Raw genomic sequence first — 20,372 nt, forward strand, 5'->3', positions numbered from 1 at the left:
TTTTTTTTTCCTGTCCTATTTTGTTATTTAGGATGAGAACAGAATCTTGAGGAAGGGGTCAGGTCATCTATGTCCATGTTTCTAAGTAACATACTTAAACTGTTAACATCTCGATTTCCTAAAAAAGGTATCTGTTAATTTCATACATGGGGAGATTTAGCTCCCTTATAGCCTCTGTTCCATATATACTTCCCCTATTTGATTCTCCCAGTATAGTTTTGTCATAATTTGAGATTTAATTAATAGAAGCCTACATTGTGATTATAACTACAATTCACAGCTGAACTATGCCATGATTATATTTCCTTATATACCTTTTTTCTTTGGAGTTAAAAAATAGTTTTAAAACTTGGTGTCTTTTTTTCTGTGTATCTATCACTGATTCATTCCCAACATACTCAAACGTACCAGTTGGTTCTTTTTTTCTTTTGACCGCACTGTGTGGCATGTGGAACTTCCTAAGCAGGGATCAAACCTGGGCCCCCTGCAGCCAGAAGCATGGTCTTAACTGCTGGACCACTGGGGTAAGTCCCAGTTGGTTCATTTTTATTAGAGATGTCCCTTCTGGAGTCCTTGTGTTCCTGTTCCAGTTTGTCCTGGATGCCCCCTAGATTGGCTGTATAGCTGTTGCCCTGCGGTTTCTTCTTTCCAGAGGAAATCTCTGGGGTAGCTCTTGGGGATTTCTTTAAACTCCTGTGTTGGGCCTTCCCTTTCCTGAATCTCTTCCCCTCCCCACCCTTTCTTCTTTTACTCTTCTTTTGTGAAACACAAGACTCCATTAGCTTTATGAGAAATTGAGTGCTTAGGAGGTAAAATTTTTATATGTCTGAAGATATCTTTATCTAACTCATATTTGCCTATTTGGTTATATGTAGAATTTCAGCCTACACGGCAGTTTCTCAGAATTAGAGGCTTTGATTCATTGTTATTGCTGAAAATCTAATGGCACTGTATCAAAAGATCAAAGTAATTCCAATGACATGATTCTTTTACTGTCCTTGTAATGGTTCCTCCTTTCTTGTTCCTGTCATTTTAATGCAGTTTCAGGAATGAGCAGAAGTAAACATGTATTTTCAAAAGGTCGTGTTTAACCAGAATTTTTCTACTGGGCGTTTTACATACTAGAGTATATATTCACCTTTATGGATAAAGAGATAGTTAAACTATTGGCCACAATCATAGAGCCAGTAAGTAATAGCAGGGATTAAAATCCAGGTTTGTCTGACTCCAAAGGCTGGTGATTTTTAATTTGCCTCTCTGAGATGATTACTGTAGACTATTTTATTAATATTAATAAATATTATTTATTCTACCTTTTGCTTAACTCTGGATAGAACAGCAAAAGAACATTTTGGTGGCTGCTTTAAACAAATTTTGAAGGCTTGAATTTTTTTCTAAAAGTTCATTTGTATTTTAATTAATACTGTCCTCATAGCTGTAGTTAATCTTAAAAAACACCGTGTTTCTATATACCTCTAATAGTATGCTATAACCTTATGTGAAAAGCAGGAATTCTAGTACAATCTTTTTGTTGGTGAGGGCTAGTGATACTACCCATTGATCCAGTGAATTAAGTGAATCATAGCAGGGCCAGAACTTCAGCCTACTGATGACTTTTTTCCCCTACTGATTACCTTTCCCCCAACATTTTATTTCAAATGTACAGAGGAACTGAAAGAATTGTAAATGCCCATAAACCTAAGACTCTACAACTGCCAGTTCATCCATCCATCAACCCAATTGTACGAGTGCTTTCTACTAGACTCCGTTTCCAGGATCTTTCCCCATTTATTTTAGTCATTAATCCAGAAAATGAATGGGGAAATGCCAACAGCCAAATATTTGAGTACCTGCTATATGCTTAGGACAAAATGGAGGCATAAGGGAGGCAATTTAACACTTATGTCCTAAAGGAATTTACAACTGAGTTAAGGAAGGCAGTACGTAACAACTTATGAGTACATAAGGTAGAATTGAACAAAGATGTGCTTCCTGGTTTAATAATAGAGTTAGGAATTATTGATAAAACACTGCAAAGGTTTAGGCTTAAGTGTAGCAAATTCACTTTTAACCTCCAGAAAACATGTATGCCAGTATATAGAAAAAAATTATAATCATGTCATAAATGAGTTCAGTTTCTTTAGTTCAGTGTTTCCAGCTTCCTTTATTTTCCTTTTTATGTGTAAAACTTCCTTCTAGTACATGATACCAAAGTCAAAAAGGGGCACACAATGAGAAGACCCCTTCCTACCCTAGCTGCCAGTTTCCCTTCTTAGAAACAATCAATCACTGTTAAGACTGGTTTCCTTCAATCTAGAGCTACTTAATGCACATACAACAGGTATGTGTGTGTGTGGGTTATGTATGGTGGTATGTTACACACTGCTTTGCACCTCTCCTGACTAGTTTTTTTTTCCTTACCTCTTGAGTACTTCTCTTCACTCTGGACCCCTTAGGCCACATCTTCCATTCCCTGAATTCTGACTGTATCCCTATATTCTTATTCCAATTAAAGACACTTGTTTTCTACTTGTAGAAGGAAGAACTTAGGATGACAGTTACCTAATTTACTATAGTACATCTTCATCTTTAAAAAAATTCCACCTAGAAGTGCTTCTGTCTGATGTCAGTCTTGATGCTGGAATGGGCGGATGTAATTAGGAAAGGGAGATCTGCAAGATAAAGCAGTCTTTATCTGAAAGAGCAAACCGCCCACTGGCTGGCTCAGTTAAATGTATAAATTCCCATTAAAGACAGCATGTGTAAATGGGAAGGATTAAAAAGGGATATATATATATATATCTTTTTAATATATATATATAGCTGATTCATTGCTGTGCAGCAGAAACACAACATTTAAAGTTGTGTTTTAAATGTAGTAAAACATTTTAAAACAACTATGTAGTTGTAGTTTAAAATGTAGTAAAACATTTTAAAACAAAACATAGTAAAGCAACTATATTTCAATAAAAATAAAAAGAGCATGTTATTAACAGATTTAAGCCCATATTTTCTTTCATATTTATTTTGCTTTCATTATGACAAGTCACATGCTGATTCCAAATAAAAGCAAGCTATTCCTTGATTTATAATTCATACATTAAGCAAATCTTATCTTTTGGATTTCAGAATTAATGGGCCTTGTTCATCCTCCTTGAATCCATTAAATAAAATATGAGAAATAAGTTCAATTTTTTTATTAATAATCTTAGAACAAATATGTTAACAATTCCTCAGAGTTATATAGCATTTTTACAATTATGAAAGAACTTTAACATATACCAATTAAACCTTCACAATATCCCTGTGAGGTAGGCAGGGTTGGTGTCAGTTTCCTATTACTAGTGAGAACAAGGCTCATGGGTGAAATAAGGTCACACAGTTGGTTAGTGATGGAGCCAGGACTAGAACCTAGGCCTTTGACATGCTGCCTCCCTGAGAACATTCAAGTAATGACATCCTACGCTACATAATGAACATTTCTCCTATGATGATCAGATCTATTTTTGTAAGTTTGATATCACCTTTTATTATCCAAAAATACTGAATCACAGTTTTGATGAGACATTTCTTCCATGTTATTGGACTATTTTTCTTTGATGTATCAAGCACCATCCTAAGATGAAACTTAACCTGCATCTTAAGTTTTGAGGATCTTTGGCTATAAGTTCTAAATTGTGATACGAAAACTTATTGTAGAAGTTTTACAAAAGTATTCCTATGTTGAATATGTCAACTTACTTAACAAAAAGAACACAAGCCTGTTTATGTTTTTGAAAGCTTTGTAGTTTTTCCCAATAAGGTGTTTAGATGTGTACAAATGGAAAATAGGGAAAGGTGTTTAGCAATATTATTGGGAAACCTATACAGAGTACACCTAAATGCAAGTCACATCACATTAATTTGTTTGCTTTGGCCTATAGGAAGGAAAACCATTAGAAAACTTTCAGGTGTGATCCCATCTTATGTGTGACATTCTCAGCGACAAGCTGAAAATTGATCTGCATTATACACAACATTCAGAAAACTAAGATCATGGCATCTGGTCCCATCACTTCATGGGAAATAGATGGGGAAACAGTGGAAACAGTGTCAGACTTTATTTTTTGGGGCTCCAAAATCACAGCAGATGGTGACTGCAGCCATGAAATTAAAAGACACTTACTCCTTGGAAGGAAAGTTATGACCAACCTAGATAGCATATTGAAAAGCAGAGACATTACTTTGCCAACAAAGGTCCATCTAGTCAAGGCTATGGTTTTTCCAGTGGTCATGTATGGATGTGAGAGTTGGACTGTGAAGAAGGCTGAGTGCCGAAGAATTGATGCTTTTGAACTGTAGTGTTGGAGAAGACTCTTGAGAGTCCCTTGGACTGCAAGGAGATCCAACCAGTCCATTCTAAAGGAGATCGGTCCTGGGTGTTCTTTGGAAGGAATGATGCTAAAGCTGAAACTCCAGTACTTTGGCCACCTCATGTGAAGAGTTGACTCATTGGAAAAGATTCTGATGCTGGGAGGGATTGGGGGCAGGAGGAGAAGGGGACGACAGAGGATGAGATGGCTGGATGGCATCACCGACTCGATGGACGTTGAGTTTGAGTGAACTCTGGGAGTTGGTGATGGACAGGGAGGCCTGGCGTGCTGCAATTCATGGGGTCGCAAAGAGTCGGACACGACTGAGCGACTGAACTGAACTGATACCAATAGTAGGGTTCAAGCAGTAGTGATCAAAACATATATGCGGGTGGTAAAAAGGAAGAAAACACTTGCTCTTCAGTGGTTTTGCCTAGGTCCAGTGTAAATATACTTATCAAGGCAGATTTTAAACTATACCATCTTCTGTGTTAAATTTTGAAATGTGAAATACGGTGGAGTTATCAACTTGGAATATAAGGTTGAAACTGCATTAACTGACCCAGAAACTACCTGTCAAAAGCAGAGGAATGCTCAACGGGCATAAAAGGCAAGGGATAAAACAACTGCTCTGATATGGAGAGAAAAACAGCAAATGTAAACCTTCCAGTTAAAGTAAACCACAGACCATTAGGCATGTGAAGCAGGTTTTAAAAATGACACAACTATATTATCAGGAATTATATTGCTAACGGTCCAGTTTTAGCCTTTTAAATTTAAGAGCAATAGGGAGAAACCTAAGCCTGTGGAGAGGAGGTAGTGCAGAAAACGAATAGGATGTAGAAATGGGGCTGAGGAGGTGGGAGGTTACAGTTTAAATATATTCAAAATGAATTCAGAATCCCTCTAAATCCATCCCCTCCAAAAAATGTTTGCTTAATTAAGAGATTTGGTCAAAAAAGCTGGTGACACAGAAGCGACTATTTTATCTTCAAAAGAAGTATTTAAATATAGATTAGAAATTAGGCTGTTAAAGATTAGTCCATTGATCAGGCTTAGAAACTGACACTTAAGTGCTACATCAGATACATTGCAGAAAGCTGTTTCCAAAAATAGAATTACTGTAGCAGGAGTCAACATTAATGAAACCATTAAAAAACAAGCACTTAGCTTTTTATACTTTAAGCCTAGTGAAAAAACATTGGTACCCTTAAGAAATCTAACAGTTTAAACTAATGTGAAAAATACTGCAGCTACATTTAAGTTTTCTAAGATAAAACTTGAGATCAAGAATGTTCTAGTTCGGTATATGGATTCAGAACCAACTACAATTTTGAAATGCATAGAGACTACACTGTATTTCTTACATAGTATCATTGTCATCATCATCTTCATGTTTTCTCTTCAGTGGGTTTGATTCATTGGCTGTGTTCTGTGATGAAACCATGTTGGTGGTAATAAGAATATTTTTGGGCCCAATCATTGAAGGATTAAGCAGAACATTTTGAACTGCAGTTGTTGCAGGAACTGTAAACAGAGGAGAAAACACACCCAAACTATGAACTACATAGAATCAGAAACATACAGTAAAAAGTATTCAACAAAGCTGAATGTAATTCTCATAATAATTTCTTTTTTTTAAAAGGTTTTAAAAATAACATTCCTTAAAAGTTAACATACATAAAAGAAAATCAAAAAACACAAGACACAAAAAACCAAAGTCATCCATAATCACAAGCAGTTTACTGTTTGTGTCCTAGGTCTCGTTTGTGTATTTACAAAATTAAGTATCCACTTTTATATAATTAAGATACTATAGTTATGTATATGTTTCTTCATATATCATGAATATTTACTATTTCAGCATCCAAAAGCTATGAGTATTTTGATAACCAAGAATATACTATACCAACTCAATCTGGAAGGAAAAAATGTAATCCTGCTTTTCTTGGTGACAAAAATTTCATAAAAGATAAACATGGCAACAGGCCTCTAGATAAAGACATTGGCAGAATTATGATTAAAATGCTACATTCCCTTAATGTTCAATTAAAAAATGAGACAGAGCAACAGAGTACACAAGGTATAATGCTTTAAAGAGTAACAAGTATTCCACAAAGCTGAATGTAATTCTAATAATAATTTTAAAAGCATGAAGTAAAACTATCATAGAAGAAACTGAGGTGATATACTGCATTAAGAGTTAAACTACATTTTTTAATGTTTCAAAGTACTTAATATATACTATAAGGTTAAACAAGTTCTGTTAGGGTTTTTTTTTTTAATTTACCTAAAATTTCAATTAGTACTTAGTCATAGGAAGCAGTAGACTGGATTCATCATGCAACATACTAAAGGCATATGTTCAAGGTCAGGAATCATCCTTCCCTTACAGACCAATATTTTATATAAGTAGCTTATTGTACATGGTTAGTTTCAGAAGATGTGAAATCTAAACTTATTCAAGAATAAACTATGTTAGAATTCTACTTATATTCAAACTTCCTATCTGTACTTCCATGAATTGAATAAACATACAGTTTTCATTTGATATACACTAAGTTGTATTATTTTCTTGAGATTTAACACTATGTTGTTTGAGAATCTGAGGATCATGTTGAAATCTCTCCCTCCCCCCCCAAAAATGTTACACATATAAAATTTCATACAATTTTAATGGGGTTATAGACCTCTGATGAACCCTAATTTACCTGTTATGATAGTAAAACAATTCAATTATTGCTATGGGAATACAAACTGTTCAATAATGACAATCACTCACAAATTTTAAAATTCAGGAAAATTTAAAAGAACAACTTTCAACCCCCCATGCCCCACCCATCATGTTACCTGGTTTGACAGGTGTGGACTGAGAAGGTGGAATCTGCACCGTGAATCTCTGGCTTGTCACTGACACTGGAGGTGCCACTTTGTTTGGGACAGATGCTGTTTGTGGGGTTGCTACAGTTGTAATTAACAGATCATGTTAGTTAGATGACTTATTATATAGGTTCAATTTCTGCTTTCCTTTAGCTTAATAGAAATTACCTTCAAAACACATGGAGTTAATGAAAGGTGAAAAAAAATCATTGGAAATAAGCACAAAGTAACTTCAAAAATGTTTACAAGTTCAGTAGTTTAGATGCTAAAAATTCAGGATAGTATAGTGGTAAAGAATGTAGGCTCTGGAGCCTACTTGCTTCAGTTTGAATCCAGGCTTTATCACTGAGTGACCCTGGGCAAGTTATTTAATCTGTTTGTGCCTCAGTTTTCTTATCTGTCAAATGGGGATAACAATACTTATTTCATAGGATTCTTGTGAGAATTGAATAATCCATGTAAAACTCTTCACACAGCATTTGGCACTGAATTTTAGCTACAAGAATTTGTGAAGTTGAACATTTAAATAAACTGCAGAATTAAAGGCCCAAGTTTTCTATTAATTACCTTATATGGCACTTTAATCTCTGTCATTTGTTGGGTATAAGAAGGTGTCTATTATGCCCATGAAGCTAAATCAACATGCATCTAACAAAAGCCTAACATGCCTCCATCTCTAGGCAAGTTTTCCCATGTATTGAGGAGTGGCACAAAGAGTTTGGTGATGGATAATGAAGCAGTATTTCACTTTGTCAGGAAAATTCACAGCAGGTGAATGTTTCTTTGTCCGTTATAGATTATAAAATCTCTAAAACATGTACAATAAATGTCCAGGAATAAAAATCACAACTGATAACTAAAACTGGTTAACTTGCCAACACATGTAACTGATTACCACAGCCTAGAGTTTTTAAAAAGTTCATAAAAAGTAATATGAACCAACATATAAACAGTATATGATCAAAAAGTTACAGAAATTATATATGCAAACTCCTGCCTATAAAGGACATGCATATAATTAGAAGTGTACAATTAATACTGTACCAGGCTGGTTTTAAATGCCAAAATGTGAATTCACACCTTGAAAATATGAAAGACTGTCTACACATCTCAAAAATCAAATGCTGCTTACTCTAGAGCTATACAACATCTATAGGATTCAAGTTATAAGCAATAAAAACCAAGAAATCACTACTGGTCAAAGAGAAGGGGATTTTTTTTTTCTGAAAAGACTGACTATGAAAGAAATCCAGCAGGAATATAGAACAAAAATCCAGGAAATCTAGATCCATTATTTATGTGTTTCTTATTATCTAAAGAACAATGACATTATGGTTTCTAAATACCATTATATACTAAAAGGAATGAAGGTTCTTTGGAGAAAGGATGATTCTGGGACTGGGGTAAAGAAAATATAAGATGAGCTTGGAACATCTTGTGCCAGAAAGCAAGAAATGCTCAAAGAATGATGGAGACCTGTTAAAACTGACAGTTTGAAGGGGTGCTCACTGACCAATACAGAATAATAGTACTACTTTTGAAAAGGTTACATTAAAAATGATTTTCCTTGATATTCTTAGGGCTTCCCTTGTGGCTCAGCTGGTAAAGAATCAGACTGTAATGTGGGAGACCTGGGTTTGATCCCTGGGTTGGGAAGATCCCTTGGAGAAGGGAAAGGCTACCCACTCCAGTATTCTGGCCTGGAGAATTTTATGGACTTTATAGTCCATGGGGTTGCAAAGAGTCGGACATGACTGAGCTTTGTGTATTTTAAACTTCTTTTGATTGCATCTCTTCCCAATTTACTCAGAAATTTAATTTCTGATAATAGGTAGGCTACTGCCATGAGTGAGTTTGGCAACTTCATTTGTATAAAAGCCAGATAGAACACAGCTTAAACTTTTGTTTTTGGTACCACACTTAGTACATACAATAATGTTGAGTAACTTCCAATTCTATTCTCATTTGGGATCAGATAGTCCTCGTGGCTGTCTCCTTTTGAAATCTGATAAAATATATGTTTACAGCTATATTAGAGGATGAGTAAATGTATTAATGGCAACACATATGGGAATTTCTGACTCCATTTTTGACTTGGATTATAGTTCAAAATCAAGTGCTGGGGCACTTCTTTACCAGCCAGAAAAGCCATTTTTCTCTCTCTCACTTACCTATGCTAGGAGTGGTAGGTCTGCTACTAACAGCTCCAACACTTAACCGTGGAACCAGTCGTCCTTGGTTAGGTCCCTAGGGGATTTAAAACACAAATTAGTTTTAATGTTGTTCAGACTTGACACCTAAACTTACCAGGAAATGAAATTAGGATTTTTGATGTGAATTATCAATGGATAACTGATGGCAAGAATGCCTTTTTGTTCAGTGTTCTAATGCAACATTTAAACTAGGGGTTTCACAAATACATACACACCCCCCCCACACACACACACTCACATATAAACACAAGTAAAAGAAACAATACATATCTATATCAACATGGATATGAATATATATATATATAAAATATATAATCCTATATAGTTTTAAAGTTTGAAGTAGAGTCTTATTTGGGTATAACAGCTAACTTCCTTATGATTTTTGAATCTTAACTAGTTAATATCTTAACCCAAAAAGAAAGAAACTCCTTATGGTGGAATTTCAGAGGTACAAATGTAGCCCAATGTGGGGAGAACTTTCTCAGTGGTGGGAAAGCCTTAGGTCATATTTTAGAAAGCAAGTCCAATGCCTGATGGTTTATCATTTACTCTGTTACAGTGTAGTGTAAAGATTGGGAGTTATGAGACCTGGGAATAAGCACAAAGTAACTTCAAAAATGTTTACAAGTTCAGTAGTTTAGATGCTAAAAATTCAGGATAGTATAGTCGTAAAGAATGTAGGCTCTGGAGCCTACCTGCTTGAGTTTGAATCCAGGCTTTATCACTGAGTGACCCTGGGCAAGTTATTTAATCTGTTTGTGCCTCAGTTTTCTTATCTGTCAAATGGGGATAACAATACTTATTTCATAGAATTCTTGTGAGAATTGAATAATCCATGTAAAACTCTTCACACAGCATTTGGCACTGAATTTTAGCTACAAGAATTTGTGAAGTTGAACATTTAAATAAACTGCAGAATTAAAGGCCCAAGTTTTCTTGTTTAAAAAAATTTTATTTATTTATTTATTTATTATGTACCAAATATTTAATTTTCCTGTTTGCCTTTTAAAACTTAAGCGTTATGACATTTATATAATACAGGCTTTTATTTTTATTATTTTTAATATAAATTTATTTATTTTAATTGGAGGCTAATTACTTTACAATATTGTAGTGGTTTTTACCATACATTCACATGAGTCAGCCATGGGTGTACATGTGTTCCCCATCCTGAACGCCCCTCCCACCCATCCCTCTGGGTCATCCCAGTGATGACCCAAGTTTTTTTATTAATTACCTTATATAGTATTTTATTTTCTATTATATTATTTTCTATAATATTTTCTATTATATACCTTATAAAGTGCTATATATGGCACTTTAATCTCTGGGTATAAGAAGGTGTCTATTATGCCCATGAAGCTAAATCAACATGCATCTAACAAAAGCCTAACATACCTCTATCTCTAGGCAAGTTTTCCCACGTATTGAGGAGTGGCACAAAGAGTTTGGTGATGGATAATGAAGCAATATTTCATTTTGTCAGGAAAATTCACAGCAGGTGAATGTTTCCTTGTCCAGAAACATAAGGAAATTGTTAACATTTAAGTAAGCATGAAGTTTTGGCTTTAAAACTGAACAGAGTATATGCTTACATCTTACACTTTAGAAAACTCATTTTACTTTAAAAAAAATTTAAAACATGGTTCCATCTTTAATAATGGTTTTCAGCAGCTCCCTCACTCTAGATTATAAATTTAGTATTTAGCTTATCTTAGCCTTTAATTTCCTGCACTATTTACAGGAATTTGATCTCTACAAATTCCCCTAACACATCTTACCCTTTTAAAAAACTAAAATGACTAAAAATTCTTACCTTTTTAATTAAGGACTTTAGCCTATAGTTTGGAGCTGTCAAGCAGTATCTGTCAGGTGGCAGTCTGGGTCCTGCATATGGCTTAATCAGCGGTAAAGGGGTTTGATTTTTCTGCCTTGCAATATCCAGTAAGAACTAAAAAAAAAATGCTTATTAGAACAACAATTAAAAACTATAAGTAAAATTAACTTCAAATAAAAGTTTGCTCACATCTCTTGGGGGAGGGGAGGTAAAAGATTGGTCAGCCCGACACTGGATTGCCAGTCTCACATCATCTGCATCAACATTAGGTTTCTTAGCATGGCTTGAATAAATTTTTGCATCATCCAGAATTGAAGTCACGTATCCTTTAACAACAAAACATTATTTTTTAAACATATGAAAATAGCTTAATATTTATGGCCACTTTTCTTAATAAAAAGTTTCACTAATTTCCAGAAAGTTTATGAATTTTGGTTTTAATGTCTAATTGTCCTATCTATACAATCAACTTTAAACAGATGATCACAATATAAATACTGTTCCCTAGCCTGAGCTCCTTTTTATTGCTTTCTGAATTTTATGACATTTTTTTCACATACTTTAAAACTTAATTTTTGTTGAGTAGTTTTAGGGTCACAGCAAAATTTAGGATAATATAGAGATTTCCCATATACTCCCTGCAGCTATACATGCAGCATAGCATCCCCTGTTATCAGTGTTCCCTGCAGAGTGGCACGTCTGTTACAACTGATAGACCTACACTGACCTATCATAATCACTTGTCTGTTGTTTAGTAGCCAAGTCATGTCCGACTCTTAATTGATAGTTTATATTATGGTTCTCTCTTGGAACTCGACATTCTGTGGGTTTGGATAAGTGTATATAATGACATGACGTTAACTGTTAAAAGTAATTTTGTTGAAAATGTTCTTACAATGAACGATTTTTCAAATTCAAAAGTTAGACAAATTTTTGATGTTAACTTACGGAAAGCAAATTCCAACATTTGATTTATAACCCTTGGTTCGTACTCCGTAATTCCCATATCCTTCAGAATCTGTGCCATCACCTGTGGATTCAAATAAAAATGTCAGATGCTTAATCGAGGTATAGAAATCAAGACTGGACCGAAGGTAATAATTACATTTGTGATACAAGGTTCCCCTTCTCTGGGTTCCAAACTTGTACTCGTCCTTTTCCTCTCAAGCAAGTGTCATGCATGCACGTTAAGTCGCTTCTGTCTTTGCGACCCCATGGACTGTAGCCCGCCAGGCTCCTCGGTCCGTGGGATTCTTCTGGCAAGAATACGGGAGTGGTTTGCCATACCCTCCTCCAGTGATCTCTTAACTCCAGTCTCTTACGTCTCATGCATTGGCAAGAGGGTTCTTTACCACTAGCGCCACCTGTGAAGCCCCACAAAGACCACTCCAAATGCCCTCGGAGTCCTCTTTGCTGAAAACTTTTTTTTTTTGGTGGGGGTGGGGGCGGGGGCAAAGAGAAGAAAAAGTCCCAGGTTGGCTTTCCTTCCCTAGGTAGGGGTGGCTACAGCTGGTTGTCATTTTCAGATGTGGCTACCGGGGAAACTTAGCATCAAAACCCTGGACGTACGAGTCCGGATTCGCAGACGGGGAGGGACGGCTAGGCGGCCGGGGCCCAAGGTCCAGGAGATAAAGCTGGGCGGCCGGCCTGCGCATTCGGAGGGCTCCAGCCTCCCTCCAGCCGGGCCGCCAGGGTGGCGGGAGAGAGCCCCGGGGTCCAGGGCACGCCAGTCTACTACTCCTGGCGTCCCTGGCAGGACTGAACTCGGCCTGCAAGCCCATCACCAGGTTCTCCGCACGGGCCCACCTCTCGGACCCCGGATATGGCCGCGAGGAGCCTCTCACCCCACCACGCATCCTTCGCACTCACCAAGGCATCTCTCGGAGCGTTCTTGGGAGGCGCCATCTTCCCCGACTCCATGTTATCCTGCAGCTCGTCATCCGGGGGAGAGAAGGCTGCTCTAGGGCTCCTCGCTCAGGCCCCTCCCCTGCGATCGCGGAAGGCGGGGTTACCGCGCTGGCCCTTGCTCCGCGGGCGGACGTTCCCTCGCCTCCTCCCCTCCCGCGGAGGCTGAGGGCGGCCGGGCTTGCAGGGAATCCACGGCGCAGGAGGCTTGAAGAGACGCGGAAGCCTTCCCCGAAGAGCCCTTGCCCAACGCTTGGACGAGCCGATAAGTTCGCCTTCCCAGAGCTGTTCCCCGGAAAAGTGCACAATATGGCCACCCTTGACTTTTCTGGGGCCCCTCCTTACCTCCCCTGCCGCCACCCTGGCCCCTTAAGTCTCCCTGAAATGTCTGCAGACGCCCTGCCTCCACCTGCCTCTGTGGTAGGGCTGCCTGGTCAAACGCAGAAAACCCAGTTAAATTTGAATGAACGACGAACACATTTTTAGCGTCCCCTATTTTTATTTGCTAAATCTGGCAACTCTAGCCTAGCCTGCTCTCCACCCAGCAGGCATTTGGTCAGCTGTTCTCACACTCAAAGCCCTGTCATTTATTTATTTTTATTTAAAAAATTAATTTAATTGGAGGCTAATTACAACATTGTGGTGGTTTTTGCCATACATCGACATCAATCAGCCATGGGTGCACGTGTCCCCCATCCTGAACCTCCCTCCCACCTCCCTCCCCACCCCATCTCTCTGGGCTGTCCCAGAGCACCGGTTTTGAGTGCCCTGCTTCATGCATTGAACTTGCACTGGTCATCTATTTTACATATGATAATATACATGTTTCAATGCTATTCTTTCAAATCATCCCACCCTCGCCTTTTCCCACAGAGTCCAAAAGTCTGTTCTTAATTTACATCTATGTCTCTTTTGCTGTCTCACATATAGGGTCGTCGTTGCTGTCTTTCTAAATTCCACATATATGCGTTAATATACTGTATTGATGTGTTTTTTTTCTGACTTACTTCGTGCTGTGTAATAGGCTCCAGTTTCATCTACCTCATTAGAACTGATTCAAATGCATTCTTTTTAATAGCTGAATAATATTCTTTTTTTTTAATTTTTTGAAAACATATCTAATTTTTTTGGCTTTATTTTTTTTTAATTTTTAAAAAATTTTTTTAGCTTTACAATATTGTATTGGTTTTGCCGTATAGTGTATATGTACCACAGCTTTCTTATCCATTTGTCTGCCGATGGACATCCAGGTTGCTTCTATGTCCTGGCTATTGTAAACAGTACTGCGATGAACATTGGGGTACTTGTGTCTCTTTCAGTTCTGGTTTCCTCGGTGTGTATGCTCAGCAGTGGGATTGCTGGGTCACATGGCTGTTCTATTTTCAATTTTTTTAAGGAATCTCCACACTGTTCTCCATAGTGGCTGTACTAGTTTGCATTCCCACCAACAGTGAAAGAGGGTTCCCTTTTCTCCACACCCTCTCCAGCATTTATTGTTTGTAGACTTTTTGATAGCAGCCATTTTGACCAGTGTGAGATGGTACCTCACTGTGGTTTTGATTTGCATTTCTCTGATAATGAGTGATGTTGAGCATCTTTTCATGTGTTTGTCAGCCATCTGTATGTCTTCTTTGGAGAAATGTCCGTTTAGTCCTTTGGCCCATTTTTTGATTGGGTCATTTATTTTTCTGGAATTGAGCTGCAGGAGCTGCTTGCATATTTTTGAGATTAATTCTTCGTCAGTTGCTTCGTTTGCTATTATTTTCTCCCATTCTGAAGGCTGTCTTTTCACTTTGTTTATAGTTTCCTTTGTTGTGCAAAAGCTTTTATTAAAAAAATTTAAATTTATTTATTTTTAATTTATTTATTTTAATTGGAGGCTAATTACAACATTGTAGTGGTTTTGCCATATAGAAATGCAAGAAATTTCTGTGTATTAATTTTATATCCTGCAACTTTACTGTAGTCATTGATTAGCTCTAGTAATTTTCTGGTGGTATCTTTAGAGTTTTCTATGTAGAGGATTATGTCATCTGCAATGCAGGCAGATTCTTTACTGTCTGAGCCACCAGGGAGGCCTGGTGATATAGCAAGGTTGTTTGTAAATAACATTTTGAGGTGTAATTTACATAACATAAAATTAACTCATTTTAAGCATACAGTTCAATGTTTTTTAAGGTTTATTTTATTGAAGTATAGCTGATTTACAATGTTGTGTTAGTTTCTGATGTGCATCAAAGTGATTCAGTTTTATATATATATATATTCTTTTTCATATTCTTTTCCAGTATGGTTTTTCACAGGATATTGAATCTAGTTTCCTGTGCTATACAGTAAGACCTTGTTGCTTATCCATTCTATATATGAGACTTTGCATTAGCTAATCTCAAACTCTCAATATATCCCTACCCCATCCAATTCAGTAATTTTTAATAAACTTACCAAGTTATGCAGTTATCACCTTAATACAATTTTGGAACAGTTCCATCACCCTAGTAAGATCTGTTGTGCCTGTTTATAGTTAACCCAGAAAGTGGGTTTTAATCTAAATTTGGCACATATATTAAAGGGGAAGCAGTGCATATCTGTGGGACAAATGTGAGAACCCCCAAGGGGCATGAACATATGCTTGAGTTGGTTGTTGACATCATCTGATTTCTACCAAGAACTACTTTTCATGAGCTTTTCTTTGCTCACATCTTGGGCAATTATGTGCTTTAAGAAGAAAGCCATTCACTGATGGGATCTCTTCACACTTCTATTTCTCAGGTAGTGAGCAGTAAACAGTTCTTAGACAATCAAGTGGAGAAGGCGATGGCACCCCACTCCAGTACTCTTGCCTGGAGAGTCCCATGGACAGAGGAGCCTGATGGGCTGCAGTCCATGGGGTCGCGAAGAGTCGGACATGACTGAGCGACTTCACTTTCACTTTTCACTTTCCTGCATTGGAGAAGGAAATGGCAACTCACTCCAGTGTTCTTGCCTGGAGAATCCCAGGGACGGGGGAGCCTGGTGGGCTGCTGCCTATCGGGTCGCACAGAGTCGGACACGACTGAAGCGACTTAGCAGCAGCAGCAGCAGCAGCAGACAATCAAGAAGCAGTTATAGGCTTGCTGCATGGGTAAGAAAGTAGTTGAAATGTTATGGAGATTTTTGGTTTTTCAGTGGTATAGAAGAAGATAAAAATAGGCAAGGCAAATCTGGGATCCGCTAAAGAATAGGGACTCCAGTGAATTGGACCCAAGATGGTACCTATTAGGTGCTACTGTTCTTCGTGATTCTGCCTAATTGCTATTTGTCTACCTCTATGTGGAATTATTGACTTAATCTGCTTGAGTTTAGTATACCAGCATTATAGTTGATGTATCAGGATAGACTCTTAGATGTGAAAAGAACTTTAAAGATCATCTACCTGTAAGTTTTATTTATTAATATTTTATACAATTGATGCCTATAGAGGGGAAAGGGTTTTATTTTTTACCTTTTTAAAATTCAATTATAGGGACTGCCCTGGTGGTCCAGTGGTTACGACTTTGCCTTCCAATGGAGGGGGTGCAGGTTCGATCCTTGGTTAGGGAGCTAAGATACCACATGCCTTGTGGCCAAAACACCAAAACCTAAAACAGAAGCAGTGTTGTAACAAATTCAATAAAGACTTTAAAAATGGCCCACATCAAAAAACTTAAAAAAAATTCAATTATAGTTCCACTGGATCACAAAGAGTCGGACATGACTGAAGTGACAGCATGCATACATAGTTGAATTACATTGTTGTGTTATTTACCACTGTACAACAAAGTAACTTAGTTATACACATACATATGCATTCTTTTTCATATTCTTTCCCATTATGGTTTATCAGAGGACATTGAATCTAGTTACCTGTGCTATACAATAGGACCTTGTTGTTATTCCATTCTTTAAAAAAATTAATTGGAGGATAATTGCTTTACAATGTTATATTGGTTTCTGCTATACAACAATGCAAATCAGCTATAAGTATACATATATTCCCTCCCTCTTGAGCCTTCCTCCCAACTCCCCATCCCACCCCTCTAGGTTGTCACAGAGTACCAAGCTGAGAACCCCGTTTTATACAGAATCTTCTTACTAGTTATCTATTTTACACATGGTAGTGTATATATGTCAGTGCTGCTCTCTCAATTTATCCCACCCTCTCTTTCCCCCACTGTATCCACAAGTCCATTCTCTATGTTTGTGATTCTATTCCTGCCATGCAAATAAGTTAATCAGTACCATTATTCTAGACTCCATATATATGCATTAATATACAATATTTGTTTTTCTCTTTCTGACTTACTTCACTCTATAACGGGCTCTAGGTTCATCCACCTCAGTTCAACTGACTGAAATTCATTCCTTTTTATGGCTGAGTAATACTCCATTGTCTATATGTACCATAACGTCTTTATCCATTCATCTGACGATGGACATCTAGGTTGCTTCCATGTCCTGGCTATTGTAAATAGTGATGCAATGAACATTGGGATCAACTCAGTTCAGTCGCTCAGTCATGTCCAACTCTTTGTGACCCCATGGACTGCAGCACACCAGGCTTTTCTGTCCATCACCAACTCCTCGAGCTTGCTTAAACTCATGTCCATCTACTTGGTGATGCCATCCAACCATCTCATCCTCTGTTGTCCCCTTCTCCTCCTGCCTTCAATCTTTCCCAGCATCAGGGTCTTTTCCAAGGAGTCAGTTCTTTGCATCAGGTGGCCAAAGTATTAGAGTGTGTCAAAAAGACACATTGGGATGTATGTGTCTTTTTTTTTTAAATTTTATTTTATTTTTAAACTGCATAATTGTATGTGTCTTTTTGAATTATGGTTTTCTCAGGGTGTATGCCAAGGAGTGGGATTGCTGGTCATATGGTAGCTTTACTCCTATTTTTAAATTTTTTTTTTAAATTGGAGGACAATTGCTTTACAATATTGTGTTGGTTTCTGCCATACATCAATATCCTAGTTTTTAAAGGAATCTCCGTAGTGGTTTTATCAATTTACATTCCCACCAACAATGTAAGAGGGTTCCCTTTTCTCCACATCCTCTCCAGCATTTATTGTTTGTAGATATTTTGATGATGGTCATTCTGACCTGTGTGAGGTGATACCTCATTGTAGTTTTTATTTGTGTTTCTCTAATAATGAGTGATGCCGAGCATCTTTTCATGTGTTTATTAGCCATCAGCATGTCTTCTTTGGAGAAATGTCTGTTTAGGTCTTCTGCCCTCTTTTTTATTGAGTTGTTCTTTTTTTATATTAAGCTGCATGAGCTGCTTGTGTATTTTGCAGATTAATCCATTGTCAGTTGCTTTATTTCCAAATATTTTATCCTATTCTGAGTATTGTCTTTACACCTTTTTTATAGTTTCCTTTGCTGTGCAAAAGCTTTTAAATTTAATTAGTTCTCATTTGTTTATTTTTGTTTTTATTTCCATTACTTTAGGAGGTAGGTTAAAGAGGATCTTGCTGCAATTTATGTTAAAGAGTGTTCTGCCTATGTTTTCCTCTAAGAGTTTTATAGTTTCTGGCTTTATATTTAAGTCTTTAATCCATTTGAGTTTATTTTTTTGGGTTTTCTTTAGGTCATAAAATTTGTTAGTAGCAGAGATGAGACTAGAACCTTATTCTTCTGATATTCAGAATATACAATGCCCTAGAATTAGAAAAAAGTCAGAAACAAGATTTATAAAACAATGTTGTAACAGCCAGTTAAAGACATCTAGATATATATGGAATCTAGAAAGATGGTACTGATGAATCTATATGAAGGGCAGCAATGGAGATGCAGACAAAGAGAACAGAGTTGTGGACACAAGGTGGGAAGGAGAGGGTGGGAAGACTTGAGAGAGTAGCATTGAACAATATACATTACCACATGTAAAATTAGATATCCAGTGGGATTTTGCTGTATGACGCAGGGAGCCCAAGTCTGGTGCTCTGTGACAACCTTGATGGGTCAGGTGGGTGGGAGGTGGGAGGGAGGTTCAAGAGGGAGGGGACATATGTATACCTATGGCTGATTGATGTTGATATATGGCAGAAACCAACAGAATATTGTAAAGCAATTATCCTTCAATTAAAAATAAATTAAAAAAAAGACATCTTAAACTGGTTGTAATTTTTCTAGTTTCTAGAGGAGGAGATAAATATGTAATATCAAGGGGATAATTATTCCAAATAAACTTGTACAAGTCCCATTTCAAAAATAGCAGGGGAATAATTTTGTTATTTTTATTGGTATTTAAAATGTTTCCTATGATAGTAATACTTAAATAAGTGTAAATTTTAGGTTCTATATTAGTTTGATGAGTGTAGGTATATGAAATATAAAAGCTGCAAAACAGTTACTTTTAGCAGATTAAAGTGTATTCAGTTTAATTATCAATCTCACAAGGTATTCTAAATTGAGAGAATTTTCCATTTTCCATTAAAAGCAAATTACTATATAGGTAAGATTTTAAATACACCTTTAAAATATTTTCCACTAGGTAAAATTTTAAGGAAATGTTTGCTTGTAGGCAAAGAAAGACTGATAAGATATATTTTAAAAATAGGCTTTAAAATATTATTTCTGTGGTATATATAACAAGTTATTACATTAAAAATTTCATTTTTAGTATTCTTTAATGTTAAAATATGAAGGTAATGTTGGTTTAGAATGTGGATTAATATTGTATCACAATTTACTTTTGAAGAAAACTGTTTTATGTTTTTCATATTTAAACAATACATCAAGCTCTAAATTGAACAGCAACCACCTAAATAAATTTTCTGTAACATACCACATATCAGTGCAATACCCAATGAAATATAATATCATTGGGTATGCCAAAATTAGCCCATGTGAAAATGGGCCAACTTATGATTTTCATTTTTGAAACACAAAGAGCAAACTGAAATAGAGATAATATTTAAACATTTTCAATAAAGGTAAGAAATATTCGAAGATCATTGCATCTGGTCCCATCATTTCATGGGAAATAGATGGGGAAACAGTGGAAACAGTGTCAGACTTTATTTTTTGGGGCTCCAAAATCACTGCAGATGGTGACTGCAGCCATGAAATTAAAAGACGCTTACTCCTTGGAAGGAAAGTTATGACCAACCTAGATAGCATATTGAAAAGCAGAGACATTACTTTGCCAACAAAGGTCCATCT

General features: G+C 36.7%; 1 protein-coding gene across 1 annotated transcript; it reads right to left on the bottom strand.

The window, feature by feature from the left end:
* Positions 1-4,878: 4,878 nt before the first annotated feature.
* On the bottom strand, positions 4,879-13,301 carry TAF9B (TATA-box binding protein associated factor 9b). Its single transcript, XM_006051529.4, has 7 exons — positions 13,152-13,301; positions 12,231-12,312; positions 11,472-11,608; positions 11,262-11,396; positions 9,404-9,479; positions 7,203-7,313; positions 4,879-5,879 (listed from the first exon to the last, which is right to left on the bottom strand). The coding sequence occupies exons 1-7, from the start codon at positions 13,200-13,202 to the stop codon at positions 5,716-5,718; spliced, it is 756 nt and encodes a 251-aa protein (XP_006051591.1). The 5' UTR covers positions 13,203-13,301; the 3' UTR covers positions 4,879-5,715.
* Positions 13,302-20,372: the final 7,071 nt, after the last annotated feature.

This window comes from Bubalus bubalis, chromosome X, assembly GCF_019923935.1.
Source record: "Bubalus bubalis isolate 160015118507 breed Murrah chromosome X, NDDB_SH_1, whole genome shotgun sequence".
Lineage (NCBI taxonomy): Eukaryota > Metazoa > Chordata > Mammalia > Artiodactyla > Bovidae > Bubalus > Bubalus bubalis.